The 17,226-nt window shown below is 36.5% G+C and overlaps 1 protein-coding gene across 1 annotated transcript in view; it reads right to left on the bottom strand.

The window, feature by feature from the left end:
* Positions 1–2,408: 2,408 nt before the first annotated feature.
* Positions 2,409–17,226, bottom strand: part of ND-24 (NADH dehydrogenase ubiquinone) — a 32,337-nt gene continuing 17,519 nt past the window's right edge. The window contains exons 3-7 of the mRNA XM_069845909.1: positions 15,798–15,860; positions 11,951–12,138; positions 10,612–10,819; positions 6,033–6,109; positions 2,409–2,612 (exon numbers count right to left, since the gene is read on the bottom strand). Coding sequence (XP_069702010.1) covers positions 2,519–2,612; positions 6,033–6,109; positions 10,612–10,819; positions 11,951–12,138; positions 15,798–15,860 — 630 coding nt within the window. The 3' untranslated portion in view covers positions 2,409–2,518. The remainder of the gene's footprint in view (positions 2,613–6,032; positions 6,110–10,611; positions 10,820–11,950; positions 12,139–15,797; positions 15,861–17,226) is intronic.

Here is a 17,226-nt window from a genome sequence, read left to right as displayed (position 1 = left end):
GTTCCCTTGATGTTATGGCCTTTCTCCAGTGAATGGGTGTCTAGCTTTTTAAAATAAACTTCTATTTTACTGAACAATATGTCAAAACAATTTTCAAATATTCTGAAATACTAAAAAAAATTTCTTTCCATCATCAATCAATTCCTTATATAGGGTTGCAAATTCTCTTTCACGTTCTTATTTCTTCCATGCTTTCCATTTCTTCACCTAATATACTTTTTGTTCTTCATTCAAAATTATGGCGATCATTAATAATTCCATGTCTGTGAACTTCCCCATTTCGAAAATCACAGACTATAATCTGTTCAAAATGTATGATGTGTGCATAGACCAGTGGTTCTCAAAGGGTGTGCTGCAGCACAGTTATGCCGCGAAAATTCTGAGACTTTGTGATATTGTTGGTAAAACAGAATAACTTCATTCAACATTTATTTTGAAAAAGAACAAGAGAATAATATTCAAGAACTTAAACTTATTTTACAGGAAATTTATTGGCTTACGCCTTACAACAAAAGTAATAAGTTATTAATGAGATACTTGAGCTTGTCGCTTCTTACACAAAAATTCAATTTGTGGCGGAATTAAAGACAAACACACACGCATTTCTTGTTCAACTCAGAGAAGTCTCTCGCGCTTCTTTTTTATTATGTTTGTTAGCGCAGCTCATTTTGTTGCAAGATGCTGGATTTGAAATTAGGCCTATACACATCTATTCCAGTTGACGTTGAGGGTAATTCTGTACATGAAAGGAATTGTTCAATAAAATAATAGAATCCTCATCAAAAAATCTGATGTAACTAAGCAATCGACATTTCATAATTATGTCAATTGATTCATCGAGCTGTACTGAAAATACTCGACCGTCGTTTAGCTTTTCATGTACATGGCACTGGATATCTGAAGACATGTCATTAATTCACCAGGAAATAGTATCGCTTGACAATGGAACCAAGGATATTTCCTTCTCTGCACCGTCACCTAACATCCATTTCACTATTTCCTTGCAGGCAGGTAAAATTATGTCCTCTGCGACAGTGTGGGGCTACATTTTTTTCACTATTATTTCTGAAACTTTATAACTGGTACTTGTGCTTTTTCAGAAATAGTTTCTCTCCGTACCATGGCTTTTCCTTACTTTTCTTCCGATGAAAACAATCTGCTAAAATACAGTTCTAATCTTTCCCAGATAAGTTACTATGTTTGGTATTCAATTGTCTTTTCAATTTACTAGGGACCGTGGATCCATTGTTTAGTTTTTCTCCACACACGACACATTCTGGTGCAGGACAGTTTTGAGATCCACTGAACGTAAATCCAAGCTTTAAATAACTATCTTGTTAGTTACGAATTGTTCCAGTAGTTTCTACGCCCCCCCTACCCCCCAATACTGCTTTCACGACACTTACACTTGGAATTATTTACTTTTCCCACTTTTGTTATATTAAATTATTGTCATTGACTCATCTTCAACTTTTCTCCTTTTAATCAAAAACTTATCCAAATTGAAGTTAGATTAACACAATAATGCAAATAACACACGTGAAACTAAAAATCAGTCTCAAAATACACCAGAAAACGGACAAAATGGCGTCACGACTGCAAGCCTACAAACAACTGACTGTTGAAGACAAGGTGTGAGTGCGCTAGACCGAGGCTCTTGCACTGTTGCCAGCTCGTATGTTAGTCTCCTCTTGCATTGTTGCCAAGTCGTACGTTAGTGTGCCGCGGGGACTTGCTACATAGATTAGTGTGTCGTGAAAAAAAAAAAAAAAAAAAAAAGGTTGAAAACAACTGGCATAGATATTACTGTTAAGACACAGATGACAATTACACTGACTTGAACTGATGTGGCACTGATAGTGACATATGTGAATACTTGCCGTTATTCATCCCCTACTCTATAAGCATTGCTCATAGAAGCCATTCCACCGTAGTTGAAGCACGGCCTTGTCATCTCACGCAAGTTATGTGGGCGACAGCACATGGAAATCTTATGAGGCAGACGCATTTTCATCAACTACACATCCAAGGTCATGCTTCAACCACTGTGGAATGGCTTCTAATGCCAAGACTATCAGAGTGCATCACAGGAGATAGTCTACTTTACACTCAGAATGATAACAGAGAATTGTCAGGATGTTACAGGAGAAAATCCCTGTGTTGCTTGGACCATGGGCTTGCCCAACGCCAGTTACAAATTCAGGATAGATAAACTGGAACTTGAACCTGGACCTCTGGCTTATAAATCCACTGTGCTAGCACTGAGCCACTGCGGTGGTATATAATGAAATTTAAAGTCTGATATTTGGTTTTAGTTTAAATAAATTATTTATATATGACACTGTAACTTGAACAGAATGAATTCTGAAAAGTGTAACTAATTTTTCATTTCAAATAAAAAAAACAAATAAATACAGAAGTTAATTCTTTTTGTAAATATTATATACATTCTTAGGATACAAGATTAACACAATCCAATATGTCAAGCATATTACTAACATTAAACAAATTTTTTTTATTACAAGTCGGATCTTACACCAAACCCAGGGCCTCGTGGTTCACCTGTAAGACTAGTCAATCCACCTGCAGGTTCAGATGCAAAACGTCCATTCCTAAAAACAATAGAAATTTACATTTTATAACAGAACTTGGTCATCAATTAAATAAGAAATGCATATAAGGGTCTCCAAGAATGAATGGTGGGGTTTCATGAGGTTACTGTGCTGTATGTATTGTGTGTAATATACTGAAAGTGCTTTTATTTAATTCAGTAACTCAAAAAGATTGCATTGATGTATTTTTATTTTCTGCCATTTTGTTAAATTTATAATTCTGAAGTAAATGCACTGAAAAGTCACGATAATAGACGTGTTTTTATGATCACAGGTTGTTCTGCAATGTTTACTGTACAAAAAAAAGCTGTGTCTTATGCCTGGTGAAACACAAATTCATGTATATCTTGATTACACAACTTTTAACACTATATCACTTTGGAATATGTATTATGTCTTTCTCATGTTAAATTTTACAGTACCTGGTTAACATGTTTTGGCCTGCTATTGGCCTTCTTCAGAACTGGTTGTTGCAGAACACATCACAAATGCTAATCACACCTACAGACATCAACACAGACACATCCAACCAAAAAGTCAGAAACTAAACACACTAGAACAATACGAAATATGCTGACATACAAAAACACATCCAAATGAAATCTCAACACACAACTCAATTTCAGAACACACACTCTCTTTGACTCCACATTACACTACACAAACACACCCCACTAGAAACAAAACGAAAGGCGCCAAGACCAGCAACAACCAGTTCTGAAGAAGACCAATAGCAGGCCGAAACATGTTAACCAGGTATGGTAAAATTTAACACGAAAAAGACATATAATACATATTCCGAAACAAATTCATGATTCTAGTACAATGATGATTCAGATGAGAATACCCCAAAGGATCCACCACACAAGAACAAGGAAAAATTACAGGAGGACCTAGAACATCCGAAGAAAATGTAAAAAGGATCTGTGTTCAGAGTCCTCGAAAGTCCACTGCATGCCATAATAAAAAATTAGGTCTTCTTAAATCATTGTTTATGACATTGTGTGGAAGAGAATGAAGTTACAAAGTTACATGCCTATGAATTTCAATTGCTGCATGCAATCAAGGCAAATGACAAAATGCGTAGGGTTGAATATGCTGCTAACATGCTACAAAGAATTGTTGATGAACCAGGATTTCTAGATAAGGTCCTCTTTTTAGATAGGCAACATTTCATATCAGTTGTTGTGTCAATCAGCACAATTGCGCATTTGGAGCTCTGAAAATCTACAGGTCACACTCGAGATTCTCTAAGTTAACACTGAGTGCAGTCTAATGCATAACCAGATTTTTGGGCACTTTTTCTTTGCTGTAACCAACATCAACCACACTGTATACATGGACTTTCAGGAAAACTTTCTGTTTTCTCAAATCGAGCAAATAGAAGATACAGTAGCATGCAAATTAATCCGAACAACGTAATTACTTATGCAAAAACACTCAAACGGGATAAAAAAAAGGATCTAAGACATACCTCAGTAATCTATGTGGCCTCCCTTGTTCCTAATAACAACTCTGAGAAGATTTGGCATGGATTCCACTAATTTCCCACAAATATTCTTCATTTCTTCATCACGAAACCATACACCAATGAGGGCAGAAATCATCTTCTCCTTTGTAGAACAATCCATTTTTTGCATTCTTCTTTTGCAAATTGACCACAAGTTCTCAATGGGGTTGATGTTGGGTAAGTTGCCTGGCCAGGGGAGTACCTGAATATTCTTCTTGTTGAAGAATTCTGTAGTTTTTCGAGACGTATGGCATGGTGCCAGGTCTTGTTGGAACACACCTCTGCCATCCGGAAATGATTTTTGCAGCTGGGGTACGATTCTGGTTTCCAATAAGTGAATATATTTGTCAGAATTCATCATTCCCTTGATAGGTATTAATGCTCCAGGCCCTTCATGTGTAAAACAACCCCAAAACATTACTTTAGGGGGGTATTTGGGTGCTTGTTGGAGATGAGCTGCTGTTACTTTTTCGGATCCTTTCCGTACGTAAGAAACACGGTGGCCATGGACCTCGAAATGAGACTCATCGGAAAAAAGTACATTCTTCCAGTCATTCACTGACCAGTGTTGTAATTTTGCCCCATTAAGCGTTTTTTGCACATAACAGGGGTTAGCAGTTGCTTCTTAATAGCCTTACGAGCCCTTCGTCCAGCTTCCAGAATCCTACGCCGCACTGTTGTGACGTAAATATTCGCCCCAGTGGTAGCCATTAACTCGCGGGTTAAGTCGACAGCCGTTAGTCTAGGATTTAATTTACTTTTCCTGACAATTAAACGATCATCTGCAGGTGAAGTCTTCCTTTTCTGGCCACAGTTTCCTTTTTCTGGGGTGTGATGGATCCAGTCTCCCTGTATCGTTTTATGATCGAATTAACAGTAGCCAAACCGATGTGACATTCTGCAGCAATTTGCCTCTGTGTCATAGAAGAATGCTCTGCTAATGTTATAATTTTAGACCGTTTTCGTGGAGTTGTATCCATTTGTGAAGACGACAGAATGTACACAGGATTGCAGTATTAAGTCTTTAACACAACTGAAATGCTTATAAGTACAAAACGACAGGCAAAATGTCACATATTATAAAAAAAATAATGACACACCTTCAACAATGGAATTACACGTACTACAGATGTCAATTAAAGCGGTATGAGCAGCTGTGAGGCCAACAATGACAGAAAATGTAAAAATATGTCGTGTTCGGATTAATTTGCACGCTACTGTACTGAGTTTAAGATCTTTCAATAATATGCAGCACAACCCCATGTGTACAAGAAGAGTTGAATTGTCGATTCCGAGAACAGTGGATTGGCAGAAACACACCCATCCTATGGCTCACAAGAACTTCTAATCTTACCCCATTACACTTCTTCCTCTGGAGTTATGTCAAAAGTAACGTTTAGTAAAAACATTTCGAATCTTATCTTTAATGAAGAATCAGACAAACAATTACAAGTGTTACTGCTGACGTCTTTTTTAATTGGTTTATTTCACGACACTTCATCAATTGTGATGGTTATCTAGCATCTGAGTGAAATGGAGGTAACAATTCCAGCAAAATGAGTCCAGGCTCCAATGCTGAAAGTTACCTAGCATTTGCTCTTAATGTGATAAGGGAAAATCCTAGAAAAAACATCAACCAAGGAACTTGTCTCAACTACGATTTGAACCCAGGCCTGCTTGTTTCATAGTCAGACATGCTAATTGTTACTCCACAGAGGTGGACTTCAATGTTCTTGTCAGAGTGTGGACTAAAACTGAATATCGTTATGACATGTGTTGTTCTGTTAATGGTGCATATATTGAAATTTACTGATGATGTCTGGAATCTTTTTGAGTTACTGAAATAAAATCTTTAATGCACTGCAGAACTGTACAATTTTAGGTTATGATATGAGCTCTTATAATCATACCTTGGTCCTGCTTTTGGCACTCTGTCATTCTTCAGATCTTCTAAAATTTCTTCTGTATCTTTCACCGACAGGTCTTCCTGTAAAAACATAAAAAAGATCGTTAATTCAAAACAAAAAGAAACTATGAAATTTGCAAAAAAAAAAAAAAAAAATCTGATTGTATTGAAAGATTTCTTTTTCTCAAACTGTTGAAGAGATGAAAATCTTTTCAAAATTTTCAAAATTTGAGCACTTAAAATGTAGAAGGGCTATTTGAGACAGAAAATCGTTCAGATAACTTAGTTATAGAAGACGAAGGAGCTGTATCAGATGACGAAAAAGGATTTTCTATTCTAAGGGAAGAAGTTGAACTAGCACTTAGGGAAATGAAAGCAACAGGAATTGATGGAATCTCCACGAATTTGTGAAATACGTGAATGAAGATAAGAAGGAAATTCTACTGTTATGCAATGAATTATACCAGAGAGGGGAAAGGCCTGAAGATTTCACTTAGACAGTGTTGCTGCCAATACTGAAGAAAAATAATGCCAAGAAATGTAACGAGTTGAATACTGTCAGCCTGATACCACAATCAGCAAAGATTATCCTGCAAATACTGAATCGACGTTTATATTCTAAGATGGAAGGACAGCTGGAAGAAGAGCAATTTGGCTTCAGAAGAGAAACAGGCATGAGAAATGCAATTGGACTGCTGCAAACAACAGGCAAAAGATATTTAGAAAAGAATAAAGAAGTGTATGTAGTATTTGTGGACCTGGAAAAGGCTTTCAATAGAGTGGATTCTGAAGAAAATAGGTGTGGATTGGAAAGACAGAGGAGGCTCTTCAGTAATCTTTACATGAAACAAGTCAAAGTCAGGATAGGAGAAGAAATGTTAGAGGGAAGTGAAATAGGAGAGGAGTACAAGGATGTCCTGTATCATCAACATCTGCTTGGAAAACTGTTTTCAGAACATGGGAGGGGTGATAGGAAGAGGAAGAAGAATAAAGTGCATAAGATTTCCTGATATGGCACTGTTAGCAGGAGAGGAGATGATATTAAGTGATATGCTTTTTATTTATTTTAGTAAGTTAGTTTATGATGCTACTGGAGCTAAATCACAGTGAAGTAATTTGTGTGGAATGTGACATTGTATGGGACAGAAAAATGACATTACAATGAAGTGAAAAGAAACGACTAGAAACATTTGAAACATGGATATGGAGGAGAATGGAGCGTGTGAAATGGATGACAGAATAAGAAACGAAGCTGTGCTTGAAAGAGTGGGCGAAGAAAGAATAAGGCTGAAATTGTTCAGGAAGAGAAAAATTAATTGGCTGGGTCTCAGAAGAAATTGTCTACTGAAGGATGCACTGGAAGAAATGGTGAATGGGAGAAAAGTTCGAGGTAGAAGAAGATATCAGATTATAGCCGATATTAAGATATATGGATCACATGTGGAGGAGACTAAGGGAAAAGCAAAAAAATAGGAAAGATTGTGGAATGCTGGATTTGCAGTGAAAGACCTGCCCTTGGCCAGAAAACTATGAATGAATGAAAACTTATTTCATTATTATTGGTTCTTCGTCACAATTTATGCTTATTTATGTGTAGAATGTTTATGAAACAGAATTCAGTAACTAATACAATTATTTTTAAGAATCTAATAATGTTATTAGTGTGTTTATGAAACAGGCTCCAATCCCTTGAGAAGTGTAAAAGAGGAGTTCTACTGTATGTAACAAATTAAAAATATTAAGGTACTGGTAGTCTAAATAAAAAAATATAATGTTTGTAATAGCCACATTGTTTTCAAATAATTTTTCCACCTCATTAACATATTGTTAACTCATTAAATATGAAGAAGCTTGCAGGCAGGAAATAAGTGGAATGAGAAGAAATCACTGGTGATATTTGATCAAGTTTCGTACTTACATACCCTACTTTCAAACCACTACACATATTTATGTGCCCTGTTTCAGATTTTTTTTCTTACCGTAAACACACAGACGATACTCCACAGCTATGTATGCAATCACTTTTGAACACAATTGTGGGAAATAAAATTTTCAACAAAGATACAGTAAAGCTGGACTAGTCAAAAGTCGTGTATGGGCAGCAAGTAACTCCTACTACCTTGAGAAGATATTAGGAGTGTTTGGAATGTTTTGGTATGGACGTGAGCGATGGACAAGTTGTTGTTGTTGTTTTCTAATGCCAGGCATTTGACAATAAAGTCATCTGACCTCTTGCACTCCAATATTTTTAAAAGATATTGTCATGGTTAGCCACTGACGCACAGATTTTGAGATGTTCTGAATCCATTTTTGATTTACAAATGACAAGTTGTAGCCGACTTAAGTGAACACCATATTTTAATGTTTTGGTGGCTACTTCATTCACACACAACCCCCAGAATGTCTGGAGGACCACACCTGCTGTTGGTTGACGGGTCCACTGGACCTAGATGGGAGATGTTGTTGATCACCAACTTTCCCTCCTTAAGCCACTGGAGGACGATTTTAGTGCCATAGGTCAGCACTAGGAACAGAAAAGTAGGAAGGGTAGGAAGGAAAGTGAAATGAACCCCTAGGCCTCGAATGCTCTAATACTGTCGGGGTCGAAGAAAGTAAGAGTTCAGTCAGAGGACTCGATAGGAAAGGGAAAGAGAGAATTAGGTATTGAATAGAGGAAAATTATACCAAATTCGGTCATTAACTCATCAAGCTGACCAGTGCTAATTGATGAGTAGCCCTTCCCTTTAGTTCAGCTTGTAAAATTATGCTTACTAACAGCTGCACCACGGGAAGGTAGGGATGGGACATTGGGTATTTGTCCAGGTTGGTTCCTTAAAGCCTTCAATGGGAAGGATTAATGGCTCTCTCTCCTGTATTCGACAAATACCGTTTTGCAACCAAGTTTTGCGATGGACAAGTACAGGAAGCATTTAGAGTAGGAAAGAAGCAAATACAAAATTCAGAACAAGTTAGGCCAATATTAGTAACATTTAAGAGTTTGGCTACAAAGGAAAGGATTATGAAGAATAGAAGGATGCTACAGAACACAATGATCAGAATAGATAATGACTGGAGCTACGAAGTGAGAAGTAGAAGAAGAGTTTTAATCGCTTTTCTTAAAGCAGCATGAAGAAATGGACAATTCGCGAAACTTATCAAGGGCAAAATTAAGATAAACAATTTGATTTTTAGTGTCGAAGAGTGTCTAGTAACGTTAAAGGAACTGATTGTAGGCTCAGATAAAAAGGAAAGGAACAGAAAAATTTTGAAAGCAAAAATCAAGAATATTGTATCTAAAGGCGATATTAGTGACACAAGTGTTGAAAGTATACATGAGGCAAATGCAAACGTGTTAAACTCAGCGAAATTTTCCGGAAAGCAGGCAGCGAAGTCATCTGAAGAAGAAACAAGAGTGACGTGAACTGGTATTCAGCAAGCATAGCAGAACATGACCTCAGTGCAAGCGAATGGAAATAGTGGACATCAGATGGGAGCAATTCCGAAGTGGGTGAAGGAGCTAAGATCTAAATCGAGGCTGACAAGAAGTAGAGTAACGCAAGTAGGAGATAGTTCAGGAAGCAATGATGAAGCAAGAGGGGAAAACAAGGGAAAAAAGCAGTAGAGTTAAGGAAGTGATGTGAAGGGGAAATAGATTGAAAGAAAAGAAAAGAAAAGAAAAGAAAGACCTAAAATTAAGTAGCATCTTGGAAAAATTATCAGTGAAAAGTGCAAATAGATAGAAATGTGAAGTGAGGGGAAATGTGTCATACGTGGGGAGAGGGGGTAAAAAATGAGAAGTATAGTATTTTTGGTATAATAATGGGTGAGGAGTAAAGTAGTGAAAGAATTGATGACAGACAAGAAAAGACTTGAGGAAGAATTTCAATAATAAATTAAAAATAAGTAACGATCTAAATGACTTGTATGAGAGGCATTGTAAAATGGGGAGACGTCACTGTATATTAATAATGTGAAGTGCCGCCTCACCAAAAGGTATATTGCTTTTTTTTTTTTTTTTTTAGTTGGTTATTTAACGACGCTGTATCAACTACTAGGTTATTTAGCGTCGATGAGATTGGTGATAGCGAGATGATATTTGGCGAGATGAGGCCGAGGATTCGCCAGAGATTACCTTGTATTCACATTACGGTTGGGGAAAACCTCGGAAAAAACACAACCAGGTAATCAGCCCAAGCGGGGATCGAACCTGCGCCCGAACGCAACTTCAGACCGGCAGGCAAGCGCCTTAACCGACTGAGCCACGCCGGTGGCTGGGTATATTGCTTAAAGACAAATATATACAGACATTCATTCATTCAACTCCTACTACCTTTTGTCTTCAAATTGCCTTTACACCATCTCTGCACATAAAGCTATTCTCTATTTAATCAATTTTCAGGTGTCACAAAGTCTGTGAATTGCACTCTTACCTTAGCAAGGAAATGTCTTTCATTTGTAATCAGCAAAGAAATGGACAGAAATTCATACACAAACATCACTACTGACTAGCTCTTGTACTGTACAACAAGGAACATTCTAGACACTGAAAAATATTAATTGATTCTCATCCTATCTGAACTTACAAAATAGTCATCATTGACTTGAATCATTGGAGCATTGACACAAGCGCCAAGACATTCCACTTCAGACAGAGAAAATTTTCCATCTGGACTCATCTCTCCAACATTTAAATTTAACTTTTTCTTAATGCAATTCATGATATCATCTGAACCTCGAAGCCAGCAAGGAGTAGTGGTGCACACTTGTACGTGGTATTTTCCTGTTGGATTTCTGTAATAGTATAAAAAAGTAAACTGATTATTAACAGAATAACAATAATATACAGCAATGAAAGAGCACAATAGGTTTTTGTAATTATGTAACAGATGGCAAGGATAATTTTGTTTTTTTTTTTTGCATTTCCCAAAGAACACGTACAACTACTGAACAGTTGTATTTTCATTAAACCTGAAAGATAATAATTGATCTCTGTGTATTATAATGTAAAGTGTATTTAAATGTGCTTGCACTTATGATGAAAAGTATGTCGTCTTCAGTTCTGACCACTTGTTTGCATGACATAACTAGACTCCCACTATTTGGAATTTTACGAAATTTAAAGGCTAGCAGCAATTTCCCATAATTTCATCAACAAAATTTAAGAGCCAGTATAAACCAATTCACGTAACTCTGCATACAAAACCCCATTCCATCACTGCATAGCTAATATTTATCTCATGACAGCATAATTAATTTGTTACTCTGTAATTCACAGCAATGTATTTTATTTTACCATGACACTGACAGATTAAAGAACGAAAGTGAATATGTGTGATACATTAATAACCATGGTTTTGCTTGATTGTCAGTGTTAGAAGTGACAATAATGTAATGTCTTCTTCTCTTTCTTCTAATGGTCTGGGAGGTGCGAGAGCATGTTCTTTTCTTGGTTGGATTTATCTAGCGTGCTGCAGTGTAGAAGATGTTGTTTGTTCATCGGGTCTTAGCTATTGTAGTGTGTGTATTGATTTGATTTGAAGATTTTTAATCTATGAAGGTATTGTGCTAAACAATCATGACCTGTATCCAGTCTGAAAAAAATCTCTCTTCCCCCCCCCCTTTCAATTAGGCCTATTTGTATTTTATTGTTTCGATAACATAACATTTTGTATCTTAACAATATATCAAATATGTATGTCGGTGTGGGTCATTGGTTATTACTTCGGCATTAGTAAGTACAAAAAAATGAAACACAATCTCATTTTGATAATTAATCCTCATCTATTACAAAAAATTGCAGAAATAGGCCTACCTATTATATTATTAAGGTCAAAATAACACAGATGCATAATACTCAAAATTATATGTTATTTTAGCAACGTTATTTCTAAAAATGCAAAATATAGGCAATAAAACTTGTACCTGTTGAACATAGTGTAAAATGTAGCAACTTCATACACTCGCATCTTTGGCATGCTTAGAATTTCAGCAACTTTATGCATTGCTGTAATTGGTAGCCATCCATGCTGTCTTTGTGCCAAGTCAAGCAACGGAATAACTGCTGCTTTTTTGTGTCCTTCTGGATATATAGCCATGATGGCTTCAGCACGCTACAACATAACATTTAATAAACTTCTTCATTCAAACTACTGTATACAATAAGAATAAGAGGCAGAATAATTAATTGGATTTACAGTTTCATTAATCAAAGTTTATGTGCTACGAAATATGGACATTCAATATCTCAATTTAAACCACGAAAAGGGCTGGCTCAAGGATCCGCTATTAGCCCTACTTCTTTTAAAATAATGATCAACGATTTACTATCGCATTCAGAAAAAAATAGATTATATAAAATATGCTCTTTATGCAGATGACTTGGTCATTTGGACATAATCTCCTATAACTTACCATGATAAACAATAGGAGAAAATATCCGAGACTTTAACAAACCTGGAAAAAAATGGTGTCAAGATAATAGTGTGGAAATTAACACAGTAAAAACTTCCCACCAGATTTTCACATTAGCACACAGCCTTATAGATAATGATTAATATAACTGGAGAGAACATCAAATACCGGGAAGATTAGAAATATTTAGGCATAGTTCTAGAACAGAAGTTAACATGGGGTGCTCATATCTGAAAGAATGTTAAAAAGGCTAATAAGCAGTGAATATCTTGAAAGGTTAATACGAACTAAATGGGGTTGTCAAATATCTATACTCAATATGACATAAATCCTGCATTAAACCAGTATTCTTTCATGGAAGTGAAACCTTAATTATGGCAAATTCAAAAAGAGTAGAACAGTTAGAAGTAAAGAGACTCAGAACCAGTGCAGTGAAAACCATACCCATAACAACAATGTAGATACTTACTACTAGTACAAGCAGCCCCATAGAGTGACATAAAAAACTGGCCTTGTTGCAGTACGAAAAATTGATAAGGATGCCTCATGAAGATTACTGGTCAAGATATCAGAAAGGAATTTAAAAAATATGATAAAAGTTTAAAACTTCATAGTGTTAAAATACTGTTAAAAAAGATAATTAACAGTAAGACCGCTGATGATGAAGTAAACATACTTCGAAACAGCTGCACTACATATTCAATATATATTATCTTTCTTAACAGTATTTTAACACTATGAAGTTTTAAACTTTTATCAGATTTTAAAATTTAGAAGCATTATAAAGTGAATCAATATCAAGAGAAATCACAAAGGAACTTCAAAACTCAGATTGGCTTTATCCAAGTCCATACAATGGCCGAAATTTAATGGGAAAATTCCTTCTCCATGACTATTCAAACCAGCACACATACATAATTCAAGTCCTAGGCATGATGCCTTAGACTAGAGATGTCCAAAAGGTGATTCACAAATTACCGTCTAGTCACTATGCAACCTGCAATGTAACCCCCTCCATTCGCCCTCCTCCCCCTTATGACTGCCACAGCGTGTGCTTGATACAGTAAACAATGCAGTGGCGGCCGTACTGGGTGTATAAGGAGGTTTATGAATGTCTCTGTCCAAGCCTTCGACCTCCAAAAGAAGGAGATTTAGTGTAGAGTGGGAATTAGAGTTTTTTTGCTGTGAAGATGGTGATAACATAAAATGTCTTATATGTTCCAAGATAATTTCTGGCATGTTTCCAGGGAATGTACGCCATTATGTTGCATAGCATTCTCAATATGCTGAGTTGAAAGATATTATTGATTATTATGAATATATTATTATATTAGCGTTATTGGATATTTTATTAACGTTATTATTATGCATATTCCCTCATTATTCCAAGAGTAGATCGGGCAAAAGAATTGAGTAACCTGTTAAATAAGCATGCCCTGCATATTGATGTTCCTCCATTTGACATGACACAAAAATAAGACTCGTTAGTTACAATGCGTCATGGGAGAAAGCCAAATGTCTCGAATCATTTCAGAAAGGGGAGTTTGTAAAAACATCCATGATTAAAGTTGTGGAAATTTTGTGCCCCAAAGAATTGCAACTCTTTCGCAATTTACACCTTTTTCGACAAACTGTTGCACAAAGAACTGACATATCTAGGCAGACTGATGCTACATTTCATAACTTTGTACATTTTTCTCTCGCTTGTGATGAAAGCAATGATTTGACAGATACAGCTCAGTTATCTGTATTTATACTCGTTGCTGACAAATGCTTAATGCTGAGGAATATTTATTAGACCTGATTCCTTTAAAAAGTAACACCACTGGAAAAGAAATATTCAATGACCTTTGCTCATGTGTACATAAACATAATTTACAGTAGCCGAAGCTAGTGGCCATAGCAACTGATGTAGCCCATTCCATTGTTGCCGAGAAAAAGGGTTTAATTGGCAGACTAAAAGTGTTTCTTAAGGAAAGAGGTGCATCAGATTTGTACCCAGTACATTGCATTCTTCATCAAGAAGCCCTTTGTGTGAAAACTTTGAATTTTCAGCACGTCATGATGTGGTGATACATAATATAAACAAAATTCGAAACTGCGTAAAGTCAAAATGTAGACCCACATGGCGGACGAACATCTTCGTGACCAGGTACGGCTGGCAGTATGTGATGTAACTCCGAATTTCAATACAATATTGCTGAAACGAATATGTGAAACTGAAGAAGGTTAATTTCAGCAGAATGCATTTCATTCCTTATACGCAGACATAAATATTGGTTTATTTTTACATCAGACTAATGATGATTACGTTTTAATTTCAATTTACATGGGACTTGTAGTTCCTAATAATTATTTCCAAAGTGTTTTGATTCTATTTAATGGTTTATACTACGAAGAGTTACCATACTGTTCCAACATCTATAGTTCATGTATTTGTTTGTATTTTTATTTGTGATTTTGCATAAAGTAAAAGTACACGAACTTCCTCGATGATGTCTAGCTTACAATAACCCGCCACTGTTCTATTTAACGCACCTGTAGCTACCCACGTCTTCAACACTCCCACCCGAGGTCATGGGCTTATGCAAGTGATTTGGCGCAGACGATCCTTTTGGCTGCCCATGCCTTAGACCATGATGTTACAGCACAGAACATCTTACAACTAACAATGTCTATGATGAGGTCATAATACCATGATATGATCATATGGTGAGAGTAATGATGTGATTTAAGTGTAAAGTCATTCATTGTCAACAGACTAAAAAGACAGATGGTTCATGCATAATAGTAGTAAAAAGAAAAAAGTGGTAAAAGACAGGGAAAAAAACAAAGGAACTATAACAATGGTAGAGAATCTCTACATCTGTTGTCATCATGTAATTTCTCTGCGAGGTGTGCAGATGGTGGCAGGTGGGCTAGAGGTGGAGCTTACAGCATGATCAGTTTGCGAGAATACAGCACCTCTCGTTTATTTTCACGCACTTGCAAAGGCAAAAACGGGATCAGGATGAGATGCCTATTGTGCTGATACAACTCCTGCACAAGGTTGGCAAATCAGCAGACTGGGCCAGACACATGTGTGCTAACCATGTCTGAGCGGCTGGGAGCACTATCGGGGAAAGCAGAGTAGAAAGGGAAAGACTCCCGTCATGTGATCTTAAGGTAGACATGACTGACCAGAAATTGGTTTCTGTGTTGCGGACAAATTACATGATGACATCTCTAATGCCATAATCAATAAGCAACATCTCTATCAGATTAGCTATGGTTTCTTACTCTTAATAAGGATACACATGGGCAAAAGAAAAGAAAATATCACGATTTTTTTTTTTTTAGATTTGCTTTTATTTGTTACCTTTAGGTTTTCTGGAGTAAACTCGAAGTGTACATCTGGATTATTTTCTTTTGTGTCTCTATGCTGTAAGAAATTGCAAAAACATAATATAGTTCCATGTTTGTGAGTAATAAACCTACTATCTAATAATGTTACATGGAAATTATACAGAAACAGAAAAAAAACACATGCCTTCTGTTATATTATTAAAAATTACAAGTCACCTAAAATGTCTTAACATTATTGTTAATACTGGAGGAGGGGAGTTCGATCCGGTGCTGTGGACTGAACTTCACTGTAACTCAATTGTGAGAGCACTTGGTACGTAGAACCAAGGACCCAGGTTCGATCCCCGGCGCCGGAGCGAATTTTTCTCCTCAAATATTAATTGTTACCATAACAGCTGTATTCTGTAGGACCAAAATATAATAATCTTTACGTAGAGTCTTAACATTATGCCACTCGCACTTAATGCCATAATACTAAATTGAATGTATACTTGTTTACTATTTGGTTGCCTAATTGAAGTTAACACTGCTATTTATAAGAACTCGAATGCATCACAAGACCTTTAGTCTACCAAATACTGTACTCCAATCAGGAGAAAGTCTTAGGGGAATGAGACACAGCGGGTCAATGCTATGAATGAATGTTGATGTCATAAGGTCACACACGTGGGTACATGCATCTCCATTGGCTATCAAAGCACAAACGATAGCACTGATACACACATACTTATACTACCCTAGTTACAAAAGTAGATCACGGTTAATTTCCTGGTCTTTTAATCCCTCCATACAGGAAATAACATATGCAGGAGAGCGTATGTTTTTTAAACTGATGTTATAACTGTAATATTATCTATCTACTTCGCTCCAATAGATGACGTAATAGTAAGCACATTCCTTTCACGGTTAATCTCCTGGTTGGAGAACAGTATGTTACCTATTCCTCTAAGTTAATGGGCATTATTGTGAAGCATGTTCGGAAAATCAGTACCATTTGTGTGAATATTTCCACTATAGAGCAGCAGTTATAATTTTGTACATGCGCACTGACTTCTCTCATTTCTTGGCAAGCCGGGGACACAATATCATACTGTGTTTACACTGTTCTCTGCAATTAACATGTTTCATTGTCAGATTTGTGATATCTTTGGCTTAAATACCACAAGATGACGGAATGACGAGGAAACAGGACAGAAAGTTCAACAAATGTTGTGGCAACAAGCATGAAGAGGTGCAGAGAGGCTGGTCATCTGTGGTCAATGAACTGGAAGTATAGCTGACACAAAAGGTTCGTGAGGATAGTCAAATCATAATTCAGATCCTTTCATTGCATTTTACGCAAATTTCAAGGAATTTTCTCTACGAAATTGTGACACACCATTTGGACTTTCGGAAATTGTGATCATACTGGGTCCCGAAGGTATTCTCCAAGGAGCACAAGA

The sequence above is a fragment of the Periplaneta americana genome, chromosome 14, assembly GCF_040183065.1.
Source record: "Periplaneta americana isolate PAMFEO1 chromosome 14, P.americana_PAMFEO1_priV1, whole genome shotgun sequence".
Taxonomy (NCBI): domain Eukaryota; kingdom Metazoa; phylum Arthropoda; class Insecta; order Blattodea; family Blattidae; genus Periplaneta; species Periplaneta americana.
Note: the sequence above shows the minus strand (reverse complement) of the source record. Positions and strands in the feature narration are given on the sequence as shown.